At 34.4% G+C, this 23746-nt stretch overlaps 1 protein-coding gene across 1 annotated transcript in view; it reads left to right on the forward strand.

The window, feature by feature from the left end:
* LOC306849414 (dedicator of cytokinesis protein 5-like) overlaps positions 1-23746 on the forward strand; it is a 59482-nt gene that overhangs the window by 31727 nt on the left and 4009 nt on the right. Inside the window, exons 30-47 of the mRNA XM_079384409.1 lie at positions 1894-1994; positions 2106-2164; positions 2401-2555; positions 3614-3699; positions 4480-4636; positions 4806-4846; positions 4928-5018; positions 8597-8716; positions 9761-9850; positions 13571-13675; positions 14227-14368; positions 15514-15595; positions 15672-15756; positions 16506-16592; positions 19728-19904; positions 20131-20214; positions 20794-20931; positions 22114-22280. Of these exons, the coding sequence (XP_079240535.1) occupies positions 1894-1994; positions 2106-2164; positions 2401-2555; positions 3614-3699; positions 4480-4636; positions 4806-4846; positions 4928-5018; positions 8597-8716; positions 9761-9850; positions 13571-13675; positions 14227-14368; positions 15514-15595; positions 15672-15756; positions 16506-16592; positions 19728-19904; positions 20131-20214; positions 20794-20931; positions 22114-22280 (1967 nt within the window). The remainder of the gene's footprint in view (positions 1-1893; positions 1995-2105; positions 2165-2400; positions 2556-3613; positions 3700-4479; positions 4637-4805; positions 4847-4927; positions 5019-8596; positions 8717-9760; positions 9851-13570; positions 13676-14226; positions 14369-15513; positions 15596-15671; positions 15757-16505; positions 16593-19727; positions 19905-20130; positions 20215-20793; positions 20932-22113; positions 22281-23746) is intronic.

Here is a 23746-nt window from a genome sequence, read left to right on the forward strand (position 1 = left end):
GGCTTAAACAGTGCAGTCAGTGTGGGTTAAAGATACACTTTGTGTTTTGTCAGTGATATTTTAAAATTAATACCATATAATAAATAAATGAATGAGATGCGTTACTGCCTTTTGACCAATTAGGATGTGAAACAAAGACCAAAAGATTGCGAAAAGTTATTAAATTACAGCGTAAACATGGATTTTACGAGAATTGTTTTAAAGTACATTTCTTTTTTCCAAATATATAGGTTTTAAAATTACTAAAAGAATGCATTGATGGAATCATTAAAGAACTATACTGGTGTGTTGGATAAAAGAAAAAAATGAATGAATTTTGTCTGTAGTTAAAAGGCAGTATCATGAGTAAATATCCTTGATCTTCTGAGATAAAGGAGTTCGTTGTTCTAGCCATACTGTAATTATCAGAACTTGTGCTTCCACCCCAATCCTAAAAACAGCACTGCTGAATCCTTAATTTGAAGAACGCTGCTTTCTCAGGCAGTAAATTGAGGCAGGAAGGCATCAAGACACGTCCAAATCCAATGTTTGCACAACATCCCGCCTGCTAAGACCTGGCTAAACTTCATTTGCTGTTGAAGGCACCATAGACCCTTCAGAAGCAGTAATATCCCACAATCCTGAGTTTTGGTGTGGTTGTAATCAAAATGACATCTGACATAGTGGTTAAAATAAGTACATTAATTGTTCGCTTTGGATAAAAGTGTGTGCCGAAAGCGTAAATAAAAAACTTTGGTTGTGTTTCTACCAGAAATTAAACATCATATCCATTAAATATTCCCTCAGTAGTCTCTAAAGCTCACAGTCAGAACATGTTCTAGATCATTAAACATGACATGCATTGCACCATCCGAAATCAGTAGCTAAAAATTCATTTAATAAGATCTTTGATCATTTCAGTCTGATCTTGACAGATTCAGCATGGATTTTGTCACCATGTAATCTACTGGACACAATAGCAAACCCATAACCACAACAGGTGTGTAAGCACAGCAAAGTGTTGTTTCTTATTTAATGAACAGGTCATTTATATCCTTTTCAATCCTAAGAGTCTGAGAGATTGTAGAAAATGAATCATGAAAATTTAATTAATGGTTGTTTTTGGTGCAAAAAATAAATCAAAAATAATAATTCAAGCATTATAACAAGACCCCAGACATAAAAAATAATGTTCTGTGTGTGGTTGTGCAGTAGCGATTTGACCACAGATCATTTAAGCGCTCTGAATATCTCTGCATGCACTAAGTGCGCAGTTGTAACATGCATGTAATAATGTTAGGGCATTTCTGTGAATCATATGAACACTTTCTGTTGCGTGCTCTTATATAACATGTTTTTATAATGCTCATTTGTGGTAATCTTTTGGGAAAGCGTATGGATTTTGCACTTTAGGCATTTGAGAAATATGATCTATATCGCTTTTGAAAAATACCCAGCTGCTAAACTTTCTGTTGCTTGGTTACCATTCATTCAACACCCTGTGTATCCGAAATATTTCACCCGGAAAGCAATTGCATTACAGTATATCAACACATACTAATTGTCCAAATAATCAAAGCAAGGCTATGCCTTAATCATCTGTGATTATGTAACCCAAAACGCGATCACTTAAAAGCATCTGCTACTATTTCTGACAGAAAATTCAAGTGAATTTCTAGCTCTGTTGCAGTGATACAACAATGTATATGTAATTAATATGTAATATAAAACTAATACCATGGTAACAACAAAACTTTCTGGAACATCATGGTAACGTCATATGCATCATATGCAAATTACTCTAAAGACTCGCTGAATTCTTTAAAATTTTTTACCATATTCTTATATTGTTGTCTATTTTGTGCTCAGAAAATGGTTTTGTCTTGATGATTTCCTGTTGTTTTTCCTCAATAGCTTTGGAACAACTATTTTCACCTGATTGTTGCCTTCCTTACCCACAAGTCCTTACAGCTGGAGTCTTTCTCGCTTGAGAAACGCAACAAGATTCTCAACAAGTGAGTGAGAAACCTGCGGATTTATTGCCGTTCTAGTGTTCAAATGTTGGTTTATGTTCATTTTATTTGAAAGGCCGATGTCTTAAATTGAGTTTCTAAAAATGTAAACAGGTACGGAGACATGCGGAAAAGCATCGGCTTCAAGCTGAGAGATATGTGGAACAATCTTGGTAAAAGCTCTTTCTTAACTGTTAGAGACGGTGACCACAATTACAAAAGTGGACGAATGTAGAGAGGAATTTTTACAGAATGTCCTAAAGGACTTTCTGTTAGTTCAAATGGCTTTTTATAGAGTAAAATCACTACTGTGGTGTGTGTCTTTATTGGCTGAGACAGAGTGCATATTTAAGTTTTTTTGATGTTCTGAAGAAATTGGGGCTGTTTTGTGATGTCATGTCACTTCCAGGCCAACCTAAGATTAAGTTTATCCCTGCGATGGTGGGACCGATCCTGGAAGCTACGTTAGTGCCTGAGCCTGAGCTGAGGAAAGCCACCATCCCCATCTTCTTTGACATGATGCAGTGTGAACACAATTTCAGCACCAACCACACCTTTCAGATGGTGAGGAGTGTTTCTGCTTTCTGTGCCAGTGTAATTTTTGAAACAGCAGTTGTGTTTCAAAACTTGCAGAAGATATCTAACTAGGCAACTTGCTTAGGCTTCATAGGCACACTCATGATGCTGTCAATGATGCTGCTGATTTAGTCAAAAATTAAGAATGCATTGTGACAAGTTTTAGCTAAAGTTTTAATCCAAAGGCTTAATAAGTACAGAAATATCTGTCTATTAAAATATTGATTATTTTAATTAAAAAAAGGGTGATGTTGGTTCTTTTTGTTAACTTTAGTTTTATGCATTAGGTTTCATGAACTACAAATTATTTTTTTAAGCAAATTACTTATTATTATATGATATGATATTTGCAGTTACCTAAATACACTTACATTTTTATCAACTCACAAATGCAACCAAAATATAACATGAACATTTAGCAAATCCTGCATCACAAGTGGGAAATACACAACAAAAAGCACACTGTTTTATAAATAATATAGAAAAATAATGAAAATACAAATCAAGTTGTTCAGTTGTCAAGATTATCAGTCATATGGAGACAACACATCATTTGCTTGTGCAGTGAGATAAGCAATGACAACAAAGCCTTTTGTGTTCTCTAAAATGTGCAAATCTAGTATCCCCAATAGGACATCCGCAACAAAAAAAGCTTTTTTACAGAAAAATAAACATATGTTAAAAAACGAAAATTCAAAAATAAAGTTAACAACTATTTGATGACAGCTCAATGACAATTTGACATTTTTCATAAGTCAAACAGGCCTCTAGTGGTCTGTTTTGAGAGATTTTTCTGATAATTAAAGGTGATGCATTATAAATAAAGGTGCATACTAGTTAAATGTACAATCTGACATATTTTTATGCATTGTTCCATATTTATCATTACAACCCTAATTGTTAAAGCCAGTTTCTGTTGGAATCAGCTGTGAGTGCATGAGTGACCATTAATTAACTGATGAGAGTCCATGTCGGTTAAGATGTTGACTATATAGGCTTCTGCATGATGGTCAGAAAGTTTGATGAAGCATTTGTGTTCTTTGCAGTTTGAGAATGAGCTAATCACAAAACTGGATCAGGAAGTTGAAGGAGGCCGTGGTGATGAACAATACAAGATTTTGCTGGAGAAAACGTGAGATTTTTTTCTCTCCTCTTATCATGCTGCCACATATATATTAAGCAGATTTATTTTTTTTTGCTTTGTACTAAGAAAGGTAAGTTACTAATTTTGAATTTTAGTAGTGATTTAAAAAAAAATGATATCAAGATCACTGTCAGCTGTCTGAAAACTAAATCTGGCATAAAGTGGCAAGCTGTTTATACCTATTGAAATGCTTGAATGTGGGCATATTTGCATTTGTGTCTATATGCTATTTAAGGTAAATTGACACACATTAAAGCCGGTGCATCTTCCCTGCTGCTGTAGCTGTTAATTTAACTAATTTAACCAATATGTTTGCATAGCGTTCCTCTTAAAATGGTATAGCTTTGAACGTTGTATTTTTATATTTTCTCAGCACGTATATATTTTCCTAATTTTTTTAAATAGTACATGCTAACTTGTTTGCACAGATGAATTATCTGTAACTTGAATTGGTGTTTTATTATTTTGAAGTTTCACGTTTTGATAAAATAGAATAACTTTTGGAAAAAATTAATAAATAAATAAAGGTTTGCTTATTTGCAGATTAATACATATTAAATGTCTGCACTAAACGTAGTACTAACTATTCAGACTAGTGCTGACTAGAATAAAAAAAATTAAAAACACGGTTGGGAAATCAGTACTTTTTAAGTTCATTAAAAATCAAGTGTTTTTGTACTTTAACTGAAGTAAAAATAAAAATGTAATAATTAATACTTTTACTGGAGTTATATTTTATTAGGGTATCTGTACTTTGTGTGTGTCCAGGCTGTTGGAATACTGTCGGCCGCACCGGTATCTTTCTCAGTCTGGGGAGGCATTGGCTTTTCTCTTAAGTAGTCTGCTGGAGAACCTGCTGGCTTACCGCACCATCACCCATGATGAGAGCCCTGAGCTCCGCATGAGCTGCACCGTCAACGTCCTGGTGAGAACCAGACACTGTGAACTCTCAAACACAGCTGCAGTATTTATAAATATACCTTATTATGTGCTCAACCTGCTGAAAAGACCAGCGAGGATCCAATCAGCAATAAAAGTTGCTTAGAAACTATAATGAAATTCCATCCCTTGTATCTTCTCTCTCACATCCACAGAACTTTTACAAAGAAAAGAAAAGGGAGGATATATATATCCGGTAAGTGTTTTAGATGATTAAAACTTCTTGTCTTGTTGATGGCACATGGATAAATCTGTATGTTTCGTGGTCTCTCATTAGGTATTTGTACAAGTTACGGGATCTACATCTGGACTGTGAGAACTACACAGAGGCTGCCTACACCCTGCTGCTCCATGCTGAACTGTTGGAGGTTTGGACTTAGTGCTATGATTAACTATAGATTTGGGTTAAGGTTAGATAGAGACATCTACGGTTAGATAGTGACATATAGGAAGCAGGGTGACCAATGGCCAGTATAATGCAGATATAGTATATGTGAACCTGGACCACAAAACCAGTCTTAAGTCGGACTCACACTGTGCGATTTTTAATAGTCTTTTGCGATTGCTGCTTGTCACACTGTACGAACATGATCCCCATGTCAGACTGTAGGATTTCAGTTGTCTTAATGTCAGACTGTACGACAGTCAAGACGCGACAAAAACGGACGTACTTTTTTTTTTTTTTTTTAACAAAAACGGACGTACTCGAGAAGACTTGTCCGGAGTTTTACGTCATCGATACGTGACCCGCGTTCTCTCGCTATAATGGTAGCTAGCAAACAACAGCAACATGTAGTGTTAGTTTTATTAATTACATGCCTTGATGTTAAAAAAAAAAAAAAAAACGAAAAAGACGACGTGTGTGGAGCAAGTCATGGCTGGGCAAAAGAGGACTTTATGGACTTCCAGTTCTACAGAGCGAACTTGAGGTAATTTTGTTATTCGAGTTTAAACATCCTGCCCCTTAATAAATAAACTTTAAGTAAACTTTACTTTGTACATATATTGTTTTTACAAATAATCAAGTTCAGTGCTCCTATTGGTTCTTGGTTTGACGGTCGTCGTAGGAGATGTCACACTGCAGGAAAGTGTCTGAAATCTTCTGACACTGCCAGAATTTAATTGGAGGAAAAAATTGATCGGCCATTAATCGGCTGTCGGTGAACATGTCAAACCAGCGATCTAGACAACCGATTTTAGCCTAGGATTATAGGAATCTTTTAGGATTTTCAAAATTTGTCTCCGACGAACAAATTGTGGCCAAAATCGCACAGTGTGAGCCGGGCTTTAATTAGCATGGGTATATTTGTAGCAATAGCCAAAAATACATTGCATGGGTCAAAATTAGCTAATTTTCTTTTATGGCAAAAATCATTAGAATAGTAAAGCTGCAGTCCGTAAGTTTTGCCTCTTTGTCGCCATCTCTGTTTGAAAACCCGGAATTGCAGCTGTGTGCGGAATTATCTCCCCTTGCGTGAGATGTGCCCCGGCACGGCTGCAGCGTGGATGAATCTAATGTTTTGAGGAGTATGTTTGGCTGCCAGTCACTGAACCGGTGTTGATGTTTACTGTACTTCGCAATCACAGATTCCTACGTCTTGGAATATATGACTCAAATGCGAATTTTCACCGTATATTGACATCTGAACAAGTAACAAGTCTGCCTCGTTTGTTCTGACCAACTGAGGAAAAAAGCATTACAATTAATCACGCTACCAATGGTGATTTAAACCTAACGATCGGTTAGCTCATATCACATTAAACCGTGCAAATTATTGTTATACTTTTATTCTTAAACGATTAATATTAACAACATCAGCATTGCGTGACTATGAGTATAGTGTGTATTAGCATGTCGATTTCAATTTCTGTACAGTCTAATCTATTTGTCATATCATTCGAATTTCATATTAAGAAATTCTTCTAACCCAAAAAGCAATGCTCTCTTCGAACTGGTTTTGTTTAAAATACAAATCTTGTGTAATCCCAGGCTATCTGTAATTTTTCACATTTAAAACTGGAATATAATTTATTTTCATTCACATGTTTCATAAAAACATAATCCTTTCTGGATCACAATCCGCCATCAAAATTATAGCTTTCATTTAATTTTAGCTGCTGTGAGAAAAGGCTAAACAATCCGCCACCTGCAGGATCCTCACATGCGATAGCCTAGTAGCCAGGAAACCTTCTTTATGTTTACAGACGTGACGTTATGACGCAGCAGCATGCTCGAATTTCCCACAAAAACCTACCTGTACCACTCAAATTAGAAAACATTATTATAAGCTAACCGTTATGAATCGGGCTATATTAAGTAAGGCTATATTATTGAAAACTGGCTGGTTATGTACTTGCTCAAATATTGATTTTGGATAATTTTTAACCAAAAAAAGTTACGGACTGCAGCGTTAAGTAAAGATCATGTTCCATGAAGATATATTGTAAATGTCCTACCATAAATATATCAAAGCTTAATTTTTGATCAGTAATATGCATTGCTAAGGACTTAATTTGGCCAAATTTAAAGGCGATTTTCTCAATATCTGGATTTTTTTTTTTGCTCAGATTCCAGATTTTCAAATAGTTGTATTTCGGCCAAATTTTGTCCCATCATAACAAACCGTACATCAATGGAAAGCTTATTTATTCTGCTTTCAGATGGTTTACCCTTATGACTGGTTTTGTGGTCCAGGATCACATAAAATACACTAACAATCAAAATGTTAGACAGAATTAAATTAAATTCATATTAAATTAAATTATATTATTTAAAACAACACAAATTAAAGCAATCTTATTTGGGCTTTTAGGAAGTATACATTGTTTGAGCTGCTTTTCCTTTGTTATCTGATCATGCATAAAAATGTTTTTAATTAAAATCTACTTTTATTAAAAAAACAAAAAACATAAGTAGGTGCAAAATATATTTTTTCTTCATCAGTAATTGCAAACATTTAATCCTAAGCCTTTTGATTAAAATGTGTTAAGGCCATGAGTAGGCATGTGACAATATCATATTTTCTGAAGCTTTAATCACAATGTATGGTATTATCACAATATTAAATTACACACACACAACAAAGTTAACAATTAACATTCAATAACAAAAACTTTTAATACAGTTAAACCAGCACATGTCTAGACATTAGAAACAATTTCACAAATTTGTAATAAAATCTAATGATGTCAGATATGTAGATATGAAATATGATAGATATGTAGATATGATAGATATGAAAAAGTATGTCAGAAATACATTCACATTTTCACATTCACATCACAAGCGGGTTCGGTAATCTGAAAAACTACTGAAAGTCAGTTGTTATGTGTCCTCCAAATCATTATAAAAGCCAAACATTAAGCTTGTCAGTCCTCCAAACTGTATTATTGTGTTTAATTTAACTTAGTCTGTTTGCATATGAATATCTGTACTGAAATGTTGTTCCCCTTGCAGATTGAAGTTGCAACACAGTCTTGTGATTATGAGCATGGCTGTAGTTGAAAATTAGTGCGGTCCGGGGTATGGTGGCTGTCCATGGGCTTTTTTGATTGCTGTCAGTTTAAGTGCCTGCGATGCAGTGTTGCCAGATATTGCTATTAAAACAAATAAATAAAAATAAACCGAAATTTTATTATTTCAAATGTTTTGCAAATAAGATTAGATAAAGATATCGCTGACCCTAAACTGCAACTTCCCACTTTATTCACTTTCTAAAGTGTCAAATTAAGTGGAAAAGACATTTTCATTCCAAGGACGCTAAACATTCTTGCAAACTGTCTAAACTGAATTATACATTCATACGAGGAGTTTTAAACAGCAAATCAGTCATTCAGAGAACACATTTTATTTTTTGAAGATGAAAAATTGACCTCATAGCTGGCTACTGGCCTGATTATGAGATCAGTGAGATAAGCATGACTGAATGGTACAATCTCTTTGTAGTGGTCCGACAAGCCGTGTGCGCCCCACCTGATCCCATGGGACGGAACTCAGGGGTTGACACAACAAGAGCTAAAGGAAAGACTATTTCAGGAGATAATGTGCAATCTGGACAAGGGCAAAGTATGTATTTTGCTTGTACATCTAAATGTAATGCAAATGCTTCAATTTAAAGACTTTTGCATGTCATTTGCTCACAGTTTTTAGGGTAGGACAACTGTAAAGGACAGAAATGTTGCTATTTAGCTACACTAGCATTCAAAAGTTTGGGGTTGGTGAGATTTATTTCATGTTTTTATAAGACGTCTGTTATTCTCACCAAGGCTGCATTTATTTGGTTAAATGAAAAAAAAAAAAAAATAATAATAATATTAAATTTTTTAACAATTTGAATAAAAAGTAATTTATTCCTATTTGCACAGCTGAATTTTCTGCATCGTTACTCCAGTCTTCAGGGTAACACGATCCTTCAGAAATCATTGAGATCCTATTATAGTTTTTATTTATATTAATTTATCATTTTTAATTTATATATATCTATATATATATATATATATATATATATATGCATTTTTTTAAATAAATTTTTGCTCTAGTTTTAGTTTTTTTAGTACATTAGCTTAACCTAAAGAAAAATAAGAAATGTTGAAAACTAGATTAAATAAAATATTTTTTATATTATATGATTATAAAATAGGTTTTTTATATTTTCAAGTATTTATTATTTAAATGTATTATTTCAAGTGACAATAATATGTATTTTTTACTGGTTATAGTTTTAACTAACTATAATAACCCTGATGCTGATGTGGAGCTCATGAAACATTCTTTTATGAATTGAAAGATTTGAAAGAACAGTATTTAATTTAATTTTAAATGCAAATCTTTTGTGTCTTTACTGTCACTTTTGATCAATTTAATGCATTCTTGGTTTATAAAAGTATTAATTTGCCAAAAAAAAAAAAATTCACCCAAAAAGCAATCCTTTGTTTAATCTTTTATTAGGAAAGTCATATTGGTTTAGAACACTATAATCTCTAGTATATCTCACTATATCTCACTATATATCTCAGTACAATAATTAATAAAACAATTTTGTTCCTGTCAACACGCTTTCTCATTCATTAGCCAGACTCTGAGCTTGTTTGTTGGTTCTTTTGTCCACAGATGTGGGAGAAGGCCATCGAGATGGCCAAACAACTTGTTAAACTTCATGAAAACCAAATGTTTGATTTCATAGAGCTCAGTCAACTGCTGGTAAGAGAGACCTGTCAGAATTCCCTGTTGTTTCTTTGTTAATGTGATCTGAAGGTAACGCCACAGACAAACCTCCCCTGAGCTTCTGCCAGAGCAAACATTTTAGCGAGACAGACCTTCAGCTCGTCTCGTTTCATGCGCTTCATATTTATTCACATTTTGGGCTTGTAACTCATAACCCTGTCTGCTGGGTAGCAGCCGTCACTCTGCACAGGAAATAAAAATGGCAATTTGCAAGCAAGAGGAGGAAGGAAACTCTGGTGCGATAACAGCTACTGTAGCAGTTACACAATCTCCTCTCAGTTCTGCCCGTGTCTCTGTGAAGTTCTCACTTGGCAGCTGCCTTCAATTAAGTCGGAGAACTTTGCTATTGGTGCCAATGAATTGGGTGGGCAACTGCTTTCAGCTTTTCCTTGTCCTGTGGTTCATAAAATTCATATTATTTTCATATTATTTTCTTTTTCTTCTCTGATTTGAATTTGTATAGCAAAAGAGGAATGTACAGTAAAAACTGCCATAACTGTCATTTAAAAACCCTCATGATTAACAAAAAAAAACTCTATTCTCTCTCTCTCTATATATATATATACACAGTCGTGGTCTGAATTATTGGCACCCTCTGTAAATATGATCAAAGGCGGCTGTAAAAATCCTTTTGATTTAAAAAATTCACAAAAATCGAACCTTTCATTGGATAATAAGAATTTAAAATGGGGGGAAATATCATTATGAAATAAATGTTTTTCTCTAATAAACATTGGCCACAATTAACGGCACCCTTTTATTCAATACTTTTTGAAACCTCCTTTTGCCATTTTAACAAACACTTTAAATGTTCTCCTATAATGCCTGATGAGGTTAGAGAACACCTGACAAGATCAGAGACCATTTCTTCATCCAGAATCACTCCAGATCCTTCAGATTCCCAGCTCCATGTTGGTGCTTCTTCTCTTCAGTTCACCTCACTCATTTTCTACAGAGTTCAGGTCAGAGGACTTGAATGGCCATAGCAGAAGCTTGGTTTTGTGCCCAGTGACCCATTTTTGTGTTGTTTTTGAGGTTTGTGTTTGGATTATTGTCCAGTTGGAAGATCCATACATGGTCCATTATAAGATTTCTAACAGAGTCAGTCACTTATTGATTTTTTTTATCTGTTGGTATTTGATAGAATCAGTGATGCCATGTATTGAAACAAGATGTCCAGGACCTCCAGCAGAAATATAGTATATTTAATTGTACACATGGGGTACTTTTATCCTTGTTTTCACCAAACCCATCTGTTTGCTGCTAAAAAGCTCATTTTTTAGTTTCATCTGACCATAGAAGCCAGTCCCATTTGAAGTTCCAGTCGAATCTGATAACTGAATGTGCTGGAGTTTGTTTTTGGATGATTTAGGAGAATTTTTCTTGAACCCCCCCCAAACAGCATCTGGTGATGTAGGTGCTGTTTGACAATTTTTTAAGGTTTTCTGACCCCGAGACTCAACTATCTTCTGCAATTCTCCAGCTGTGGTCCTTGGAGAGTCTTTAGCCACTCAAACTCTCCTCCTCACCGTGCATTAGGGCGATATACACACACGTCCTCTTCCAGGCAGTTTCATAACATTTTCTGTTGATTGGAAATTCTTAATTATTGCCCTGATTGTGGAAATGGGAATTTTCACTGCTCTAGCTCTATTCTTAAAGCCACTTCACTAATTTGTGAAGCACAATTATTTTTTGCTGCACATCAGAAATATATTGTTTGGTTTGGTTGGTCTCATTGTGATGGATGATTAAGGGAATTTGGGCTGTATAATTCATGTTCATAATCCCCCTGGAGTGCTCAAAATTTTTAATATGAATGGGAATATACTTCAGAGATATATTTTACTCATAAGAATTTCTAGGGGCACCAATAATTGTCCAACATGTATTTGAGAAAAACATATATTTCATAATGAGATTTTCCCCCATTTTCAATTGTTTTAGTTCAATGAAAGGTTAGATTTTTGTTATAAAAAAAAAAAAAAAAAAAGATTAATAATGCAGATTTATTTTCAGAGCCTTCTTTGATCATATTTACCAAGGGTGCCAATAATTCTGACTGCAACTGTATATATACACTGAACAAAATTATAAATGCAACACTTTTGTTTTTTCCCTCATTTGTCATGAGCTGAACTCAAAGATCATGGCCTTTTATTGTGGCCAGCCTAAGGCACACCTGTGCAATAATCATGCTATCTAATCAGCATGTTGATATGCCACACCTGTGAGGTGGTTGGATTATCTCGGCAAAGGTGAAGTGCTCACTAACACAGATTTAGACAGATTTGTGAACAATATTTGAGAGAAATAGGCCTTTTGTGTACATAGAAAAAGTCTGAGATCTTTTAGTTCAGTTCATGAAAAATGGGGGCAAAAACAAAAGTGTTGCGTTTATAATTTTGTTCAATGTATATATAAAACCTTTGACCCTCTAACAATAGCCCTATCATTTCTATTTCTATTCTGATACTTTTCTTTTTATTCATTAAAAAAACCATTGACCCTCTTAACACTAGCACTCTATTCTATTTCCATTATCTCTTCTTGTTGTCCTTATATATTTACCCTGTAACCCTCTCTATTCTTTTTCTATTCTATTCTATTTTCTGTTCTAAATGTAATTTAAATGTAGACATTTTAGAACTTAAACGTATTAGTTTCAGATAGTTGCAAAGGCAACATTTCTTTTTTTATATATTTCAGCTTTATTTCAATTACTGATTTTTGTTTTTTTGTTTTGTTAAAAACTTTTGTTATATTCCAAGAGTGAATCAAACCCTGAAAACTTTCTAATGTAACTTCATATACTGTATATTGAAACAGATTTGAGAGCTGCAGTGAAGGAATCACATTTGCAGAGCCACATATAACAACAAAGGAGCCGCATGGTCTGTGAGGTCAAAGTCAGAGAGTCACATTTACACAAAAGGGTTCTAGGAACTTAAACGTTAATCATCTCCACTTATGAATAAATATATAGGACAGGAAATTACAGGCTGTTGAGTGACCTAGAAAATGTGTGAAATGATTCACAGAATCTCAAGAACATTCTAAATTATTGCCATTAATTACATTTCTTCAGGTTTGTCACAATTAAAAGTGTTACATGGTATCAGAAGCCTTATTTTCAGGGTTGTAAGAACAATTTCGACAATTTGTATTTTTTTAATGATTTCAGTGACCTTGATTATTATTAACCTCTTAAAATAAGCTACTAAAAGGATCATAATTGTTGGTCTTTCCAAGTGAAGAACCGGGGGTTAAGTGCTTTGATCAAAAGCACTATGGGGGCAGATAACAGTAATTGAAGTAAAGACTGAAGCTTTTGTGTTAGCAGGATTACGTGCAATGGGGGTCAAATAAAGTTATGCATTTGTCATTTAATTTACAGAAATGGATGAATATTGGCAATAATGGTGGATATTTAGGTTGTGCTGACTTGAATCTGTCAAATGACTTCATTGGAATTGCAATGCGGGCATGATGAACTCATTCCCCTACATTGCATGAATAAGAGCATCGTGAACACACATAAACCGCTCATTTTATGTCATTGTTTGAAATGACACGACGGTGAGCAAATGATGACAGTGTTTTTATTTTCGGCTGAACTATTCCTTTTATGCTTGACTTTTAAATGCCTCAACTGCAAAAATCGAATGTAAAAACAGCAGTTGTTTTTGTACACAGAAACAGCAGGCGCAGTATTATGAGAACATCATGCATGCAATGAGACCCCAGCCGGAATATTTCGCAGTGGGATACTACGGACAAGGTTTCCCATCCTTCCTTAGGGTGAGTGAATTTTGCATTTTTGTAATGGCTTTAATGAAACTGGAATGAGGGATATGATTTTCAAACCATAGCTTGGAGAGTTGTTCCTCCATTTGGTGCACAAATGTTTAATTTTCTGTTGTTTATGCGGTGTGAAATCTGTAAACTATGGATTAAATGGTGACACAAACATGCTGGCAGGGTCGGCTCGATGTTTGGCATTTAAGCGTCAAGCATTGCCAGTGGAAAACAGATATTTTGATTGCAGCTCTCCCCAAAGAGCTCTCAGAGTAATTGGGTTTTAACAAGAAAATAATACTTTTGTTTTCACAGTCAGGAGTTTGGAAACCCTGGCGCTACACTTTTACAGATACAAGAGCCCCTTAGATGTCTAATAAAATGAAAGGCCTCTCCGCAATTATTATTGGTTGTGCATGCATATCAAGCCATGGATATCACTCGAGTGGAGGAAGAAGCCAGTATATTGATAGCTAAAAGTTGCAGCAGATCATGTGGTCATTCATACTGTCTTCATCAATTTTTACCCGAAGTACTCTGCCTGTTCCAAACAGAACAAAATGTTCATTTACCGTGGTAAAGAGTATGAGTGGCTGGAGGACTTCAGTTTGAAGCTGATGTCTCAGTTTCCCAATGCAGTGAAGATGACCAGCACATCGCCCCCTGGTGACAACATCTGTAACTCACCCGGACAACGTATCCTTGACTCTTAGTCCAGCAAAATACTGACATTTGTAGGCCAAATTGTGTCGAATATTTAAGTTTTTTTTTTATTTGAAATTATTTTTCTTAATTTTATTTGTTAAAATTATTATTATTATTATTATTATGATTTTTTTTTTATTTATTTATTTAAAACATTTACTGTTATACAAAAGTTTTCTGGTCAGAATATTTTAAAAAGAGATCAAAAGTGACAGTAAAGACTTATAAAATATAACTCATGAAATAAGATCATGCCGTTTTTTTGAACCTTCTATTCATTGAAGAATCTTGAAAAATGTATCACATTCAACATGGTTTTCTACAAAAATATGGAGCAGCGATACTGTTCTCATACATAGATATTTTTTTTGGACTAGCAAATCAGTAAATTAGAATGATTCCTGAAGGATCATGTGGCACTGAAGACTGGAGTAATAATGCTGAAAATTCAGTTTTGCATTACAGGAATAAATTAAATTACAATTTGAGGTATATTAAAACAGAAAACAGCCTTTTTTATTTTTTTATATTTCATAATATTACTGTTTTTACTATATTTTGATCAAATAAATGCAGCCTTATTGAGCATAAATCTTTACTTTAAATGTACTTTAGATGTACTGTAGATTTATATATATATATACAGTATGTAGATTTATGATAGAATGCATAGATTAGTAGAACTTTTATTTGAAAGTATTTAAATACTCGTGGCACCTTTAAAGTATCTGAATGTCATTGCATTGGATTAAAAAATATCAAAGCAAGTGGCCTTTATTTTAAAATATAATAGCACTTTAAAACAAAACATTTCACAGCTACTTGCCTTTATATTTTGTTATATAATGCAGTGACATTCTATTTTATTTTAGTTGTTACTCTTTTATAACCACTGTGCATTTAAAATCACCTTTTCTGTAAACTGTTTTAAGATCTAGATATCAGAAATGACGCAGTGAAGTTTTTACATCCAGTACTCATTAAAATGCTTGCTTTGGTCGACCTACTGACCCAAAACATGTGAATGTAGTGTTTGTGCTTCAAATTAAACAATTACTGTGTCCGAATGGGCCGTCTTTTTGGGGCCAAATGACAGGAATGTGAACAGTTTTCTACCCTTAATCAATTCTCCGCAGATATTCAGTGTTTTATGGTGAAGCCTGTCTTAAACTTACCTTCACAGTTCAAGGACAAGGAACTTCCTGAACAAATCCTCAAGTATGAATTCACACACTTGTCACCATTAAAATCTCTTCGAAATAAGGCTCTTGTAGATCTTCTGTTGTTTTCTCAGTTATTACAGGACAAACGAGGTGGACAAGTTCCAATATTCAAGACCATTCAGGAGAGGAGAAAAAGATCCTGACAATGAGTTTGCTGTGAGTTATGATTTTTATTGTTGGTGTTATTGCATACAGGCATGAAAAGATTGAACAAATATTGAAGTGCAGTGGTTGACCAGATGAGGCAGATGAGGATAATTAGGGTGCGTGAAAAAACAGATTAAATTTGGCTGATATTTTTCTTATAACATTGTTGAAATTATATACATATTTTAGCACGTCTCAGTCGAAACTGTTAAGCGAGCTTCAGTTTGAAGTGTCAGACTCAAACCTGTGAGTGAATGGTTGATGGTTTTCATCAAGATTTTTTGTGACCTCCAAAGAAAATGAATGCAGGGATGACAAACCTGAAATCTTCATCTTCAAAAAATGGTTATTTCTAAATTTTAAAGAAATAATTCAAATGCATCACAGTGTTATTTGCTTTCAAACTGTGAAAAATAAAACAATTTCTTGATATCTGACACCATATATCAAAGACGGGAAAAACCAACTATTAACATCTTTTTAATAACCAAGGGCAAAGCAATCATTTAAAATGTCCTGATGATAATAATAATGAATTCAATACCTAATAACTCTTTTAAAAGAAAGTGGATGCTTGCTAACACTGAAGAATTGCCAATAAAATTGAATGTTGTTGTGATTCTGTGAACCATTTCACTAGCTTTCTACACACGAGCCTGTGATTCATCCCTATATAATTATTCATAAATGGAGATGATTAACCTTCAGATCTCGGAACCTCTCTGTGTAAATGTGGCGCTCTGTCTTTGACATCACAGAATATGTGGATCGAAAGGACCACCTATATTACGGCGTACCGCTTCCCAGGAATCCTCAAGTGGTTTGAAGTGAAATCCATGTCTGTGGTGAGTTACTAAAACGGTCTTTTTTTTGTCAAATGTGTCTATGAACTAAAATTCTGATTTTAAAGACAACATATCATCAAAATGAATCCTATTCACTTCACAAATGTACCTTATTTTGCTCATTTCATTATTGCTTGTTAATGTCTTTTGTAACTGTCAATTGTAATTACTTTTTCTTCCTCTGCAATAATATTTCTGCTATTGTTTTTATTTTATTTTATTAAAAATAATAGTAATAGTTATTTTTTTTTTATTAATTTTGTTAAAGAATTTTGTTGAATACAAAATAAATACATTCTTTTATATACAGTATATTACAGTTATCAGTAGAGTATACAGTAGAGTATATCAGTAGAATATATATATATATATTAGTAGAGTATAATTTTGCATTATTGACACACTATTTTCCTATTTAATACTGTAAAGCTGCTTCGACACAATCTGTATTGTTAAAAGCGCTATATAAATAAAAGTGACTTGGCTTGACTATGTAATAATGTTTAATACGGTAAAATGTTTAGCAAGGCTGCATTTATTTAATCAAACATACAAAAAAACAGTAATATTGTTAAATATTATTACCATTTAAAATGACTGTTTGCTATTCGAATATATTTTAAAATGTAATGTACTCCTGTAATGCAAAGCTGAATTTTTAGCATTATTACTCCAGTCTTCAGTGCAGGGTCGCGTTATCCTAATGGGCAACATGGGCTGCAGCCCAGGGCCCTGAACACTAGGAGGCCCTCGAGTCAATTCTCTTTTGCATTTTATATAGGCTTTCCAACGTTCCGTATAATACGGAATCGTCTCGTATTTAAGGTATCAGTTTGTCCCGTATTTGCAGGCATACGCCGTATGACCACCTAGACCATACAAATAACAAATAAATTATTCATTTTCCAAAGTGTTTGAATTGCAAATGTAGCCGCTCATGGAAGGCTTTAAGACCAAGCGGAATCCTCTGCCGCCTAGTCGCTCCCGCTTCACAGCGAGTGGGCTTCGGTTTTATGATTTATGCAAATCAGTTCGGTTGAATGCAAAGACGTTGATCGTAAGCACAACATCCAGCTAGAAAACATACTATCTACATTTTACTATTTGCAATAGTTGGACCGAGGCTATGGAATAACCTTTCTTTATCTGTGAACGCTTCAAATTCTGTCTATGAGTTTAAAACTAAATTGAAATCTTATTTTCTTACCATGGCTTTTTAAACTTTAAGTTTGTAGGCTATTTTAAATTGTCTTTTGAGTTTACTGATGTTATGCTTTTTACAGTTTTTTTTTATTTGTACATCACTCTATGGTCAACTGCCTGAGGGAAGATGTCTTTCACTATTGTAAATTAATGTTGTTAAATAGAGAAACAAAATTATACATTTTTAAAATGTCCATAACTTCTAGCGCATTATAAGAAGCCCAGGGCCCCGCAAAGGCTTAACGCGGCACTGCTTCGGTGTCATATGATTCTACATATTCTTCACAAATGAATTTTGTCTGTCAAACTTTAACTCTCTGTCAAAAATAAACCCAAATTCTTAACACAAGTATGCAAATTGGATGAGAAAGGACCTAGACTTGTTGCTTTATTTTTTGCGTAGCTACTAGGGCCAAATATAATAATTTCTGTCTTTTTCTCATTTCACTAAAGAAAGTTAGTATTCATCCAGCATTTTACATCTTTTAGACATTCAAAGTGTGATTTAACACATGCAACATCTCCAGACTTTATTGGCAAATACATCTGGGTGTCGCCAGCATAAAAGTGGTATGGTAAACTATATTTCTTAAAAATAGGCCAAGAGGAAGCATATGTTATGAAAATAACACTGGACCCAATATAGAACCTTGAGGGACTCCATAGGTAATAGAAACTACAGATGATGAAAAGTTTCCAATTTTAACAGAAAATGATTTATTTTAAAGATAAGAGGCAAACCGACTTGGGCAGTTCCTTGGATGGCCAAATGATACTTTAAAGGGTGACTCCACCCCAAAATTAAAATGTTGTCATTAATCACTTACCCCCATGTCATTCCAAACCCGTAAAAGCATCGTTCGTAACGTTATGAAGCTATGAGAATACTTTTTGTACGCAAAAAAAAAAAACACGGGCCACACGGATACACTGTTTTAGTTCAAATCAAAGCGTAAATAAACGTAGCAGACGTATCCGTGTGGCGCGGCTGACACAGAACAGCATACGCAGTTTGCGTCCAGCGGATACTCTCCAAAATGGCGCTACACTTACGCAGAGGAGACAAATTGTTCAATAAAGTCGTTATTTTTGTTTTCTTTGCATACAAAACGTATTCTTGTAGCTTAATAATGTTACAGTTGAACCACCGATGGCAGATGGACTATTTTGGTGATGTCTTTCATACTTTTCTGGGCCTTGTCAGTGTTATTTACTTGGCAGTCTATAGGACAGTCACAAGCCTCCCAGTTTTCATCCAAAATATCTTAAATTATGTTCCAAAGACGAACGAATATTTTACCGACATGGGGGTAAGTGATTAATGACAAAATTTTAATTTTGGGGTGGAGTCACCCTTTAAATGTTCAATGGTCAATCATATCAAATGCTGAGTTAAGATCCAGCAGAACTAAGGCAACATTGCTAGCAGAATCAGTTTTTAATAAAAGGTCATTAGCTACTCTAACGAGCTGATTTCTGTTTTCTAAAAATGTAGATAAGAATAGTACTTTAGATATTGGCTGAAAATTATTTAGATTTGCAGGATCTAGACCAGGCTTTTTAAGAAGGGACTGGACAACCGGATGCTTAAGGTATAAAGGAACACAACCATTAGTCAGACTGCAATTTATTATTGAAAGAATGCATTGTCCAATAGTATCTATAAACTTGACAAAGAGTTTGGAGGGAAGAACATCAGTTGGGGAGGAAGTAGCTTTTAAATGTAGAACAGCATACTTAATAAATGAGAGCAAAATTGGCTCACATTGAAACAAATAAAAGTCTTTTGTAAAATTATAAATGTTTTACTGTTACTTTTGATCAGTTTTATGTGCCTTTGATGAATAAAATTATTAATTTCTTTCAAAAAACAGGTAGTCTACGATGAGGTTTTATAATCATAAACAGTCTAATGTTGTCAATCTTTTGTAGGAAGAGATCAGCCCTTTGGACAATGCCATAGAAACCATGGAGCTGGCCAATGAGAAGCTGAGTAATCTGGTGCAGCATCAGGCGTGTGACCGTTCTCTTCCTGTGCACCCCCTCTCGATGATGCTCAATGGAATCGTGGACGCGGCTGTCATGGGTGGCTTTTCCAACTATGAGAAGGTTAGTCTTTCTCCTCTTCTGCTGCTTCTATTCATTTTAACCAAAAGAAATCAAGCCCAAATCAAGCTATCCACCTGATAATACTGGCTGAATCAGTCAGATGTGCTCCACAGTTGCTCTGTACCTTTTCTCCTGGTCAGATATGAAAGATTGATGTGTGCCTCGAGGCTTTAGGTCTGCTGGAGCACCGGCTGATATTAATTGAAATTTTTGTTTCGCCCCTCAGGCGTTTTTCACAGAGGCCTACATGAAGAAGAACCCTGACCACCTGGAACGCATTGAAGTCTTAAAACACCTGATCGCATTGCAGGTGACACTTCTGCAGATCTGTATTGTGTTTAAAGCTTTACACAATGCGCAATACACCATATATACAGAGGGAGATAGGACTAAAATGTTCTACTATGGTAGCTGTGTGTATCAAAATAGATTAGTGAAAAATGGCTTATACACTATTGTTCAAATGTGTGATTTTTATTTTTTTTTATACGTTTTTGAAACAAGTCTCTTATGCTCACCATATTTCATAAAAAATACCTGAAAATCAGTAATATTGTGAAATATTATTGCAGCTTGAAATGTTTTTTTTTTAGTATATTTTAAAGTGTAATGTAAAGCTGAATTTTCAGCATAATTTCTCCAGTCTTCAGTGTTCGATTCTTTAGAATATGCTGATATGCTGCTCAAGAAACGTTTCTTATTATTATCAGTGTTGAAAACAGTGTGTTGCTTAATATTTTTTGTTAAAACCGTGAGTCTTTGATGAATAGAAAGAATAAAAATAGCACAAAAAATGTTTTCTTCATATTGAAATCAGCTACTGTAAAAGCATCAAAGTGAGTGTTAAATAAAAAAAATTCAAAATGCTTTAATGTCCGTTTCCTTTCAGATCCCGCTGCTTGATGAAGGGATCCGGATTCATGGAGAGAAATCCACGGAGCAGCTCAAACCCCTTCACAACAGACTTGTCACCTGCTTCCAGGACCTGCGTGCTAAAGTGGAGAAACTCTACGGTGTCATTACGCTAGTGAGTCTGACGGATTCGACTCTAAAGAAGGGATTTGTGAGAGACAGACCAGAGGGTTTGCAGTTTCTGGGAGGAAATGTTTCAGATCTGAGGAAGGGATTCATATGGGATATTGTCTAACAATTTCTTTGAAGGAGTTTTGAAATCAGCTAAGACAACATAAGGTTCAGTTTCGTGAGACTGTAGACTGCATGAGGGAGGACAGATCTGCTTTGATGAAGTGACTGTTGTCTGTGTGTGTCAGGTGTTTTATATATTTGCTGGTTTATTTGGTCCCCACAAACGTAGTAAACACTTTTTAGTCTCTTCATTAAGATGTTTTTCTTTGTTTATGCCACAAGTTTGGTCCCCAAAAGGGAACATATCTTAAAGGTGAATATGTCATTGTTTTGATGTTAAAATACTTTCAGGTTATATGCTGAGACAGCTACAAGCAGTTCTTATTAGATGGCACACAACTCATCGCTTAGTTTTTGCCTAAAATGCAAGCATGTATTAAATATTAAAATCAGACTTGTTGTGTAGAAGCATGCTTTACTTGGAAATTGTTACTCTAAGTAAAAAATATCACATACTTACTCTACAGCTCAAAAGTTTAAAGTTAAGATTTTTAGATTTTTCTAAAATATTTTCTTATGCTCACTTCATTAACTCGCTGCACTGACTCATGACTTAATTTATGTAATTAAAAATCTAATAAAAACCGTAATATTGTGAAATGTTAGTACAATTTAAAATAACTGTCTTCCATTGTAATGTATTTTAAAATGTAATTTATTCCTGTGATGCAAAGCTGAATTTTCAGCAGCCAGTCTTCAGTGTCACATGATCCTTCAGAAATCATTCTTAAAATGTTGATTTGCTGCTTAAGTAAACATCTGCTTAATATTTTGATGAAACCGTGACACATTTTATATGAATAGAACATTTATTAACAGCATTTATTTGAAACAGAAATATTTAGTAACATTAAAAATGTTACTTTGTTAAATTACTGTATATTTAGACCAATTTAATGCATCCTTGCTGAATAATCATTCTATTCTGTTTATAAATACTGGCAAATTCACATTTATGAATGCTGAAAATTCAAAGATATATTTTAGGTTTGAGTTGAATTACACTATATGTCAGGCCGATATATATAAAAAATAAAACGTGTTTGTGCTTGTGTATTTCCAGCCCTGCTCTCTGACAGAGAAGAAAAAGAGTCGCGTGGGGTCGATGGTGATGCCGTACATCATGTCCTCCACGCTCAGAAGGATGTCCACCATCTCAAACGCCTCCTCTGGACACTCCAGCGGCTCGGGCTCCTCTGACGGAAACTCCTCCAGACCTGCTTCCCAGGAGTCAGTATTCACTGCATCTGTTTTCTCATTTCTTGAAATAAACTCCCTCGTTTTCAGCACTGCAGTGAGGGCTCATTTGCTGCAGTACAGAGTTCCTGTGGTCACAGAATTATTCAGTTTCCCATGTAATTACACTCTCTGCAAGTGGACAAACATGACATTAATCTGTTTAACCTCCAGGTTTAATTGGCTCTTGTAGGTGCTGGATAAGTGGATTCTTGTTAAACAAGTCTTTAATTACCATTAACTTTTAGATAAAAAAAAAAAAAAAGCTCAGCTCTGAAAAAACAGAGTAAATGACAACCTTAACCAGTTTTCACTGATCAGCCTGTTTTCTCTCGAGTATTTGCAGATTAAATTATCTCAAATAAGTAATTCGTAACTGGTCAGAACACTTGCCTTTTAGGTTTTTTGCTGCAAATTTAATATTGTGATTGAATGATGCCTAGTGGGAAAAAACGTGGAAAACACAGTTTCCATTTTTCTTCCCCTCTCACCTTGCTTCGTTTGACGTCATCCTAGTATGTGCTTTGATTACTGAGAAAATGTTCTTGCTATGTAATTCTTAATTTAGTGTGACTAAATTCTTACATACATATATATATATATATATATACATACGTACACATACACACACACAGTGTGTGCAGAATTATTAGGCAGGTTTTCTTTTACAGATAAAATGAGCCAAAAAAGAGATTGAACTCAAGAATAAAAGTAAAAAAGTTATTAAATGCCCATGAGAAGGAGAACAAGTCATCATTTAACAAACCTTAAAAACAACACAAAAATGGGTCTCTGAGCACAAAACCAAGCTTCTGCTATGGCTCTGACCTGAACCCTGTAGAAAATGAAAGAGGTGAACTGAAGAGAAGAAGCTGGGAATCTGAAGGATCTGGAGTGATTCTGGATGAAGGAATGGTCTCTGATCTCTTGTCAGGTGTTCTCTAACCTCATCAGGCATTATAGGAGAACATTTAGAGCTGTTAAACTGGCAAAAGGAGGTTTCAAAAAGTCTTGAATAAAAGGGTGTCGTTAATTGTGGCCGATTTATATTAGAGAAAAACATTTATTTCATAATGATATTTCCCCCCATTTTAAATTCTTAATATCCAATGAAAGGTTAGATTTGTGTGAATTAAAAAATAAATAAATCAAAAGGATTAACAATGCTGATTAATTTTCACAGCCTTCTTTTATTATATTTACTAAGGGGGCCAATAATTCTGACCACGATTGTGTGTGTGTGTGTGTGTGTGTATACAGGTGCTGGTCATAAAATTAGTCATGAAAAAGTTGATTTATTTCAGTAATACCATTCAAAAAGTGAAACTTGTATATTAGATTCATTCATTACACACAGACTGATATATTTCAAATGTTTATTTCCTTTAATTTTGATGATTATAACTGACAACTAATGAAAGTCCCAAATTCAGTATCTCAGAAAATTAGAATATCAATTA

Source organism: Barbus barbus (genome assembly GCF_936440315.1).
Source record: "Barbus barbus genome assembly, chromosome: 29".
Classification (NCBI taxonomy): Eukaryota; Metazoa; Chordata; class Actinopteri; order Cypriniformes; family Cyprinidae; genus Barbus; species Barbus barbus.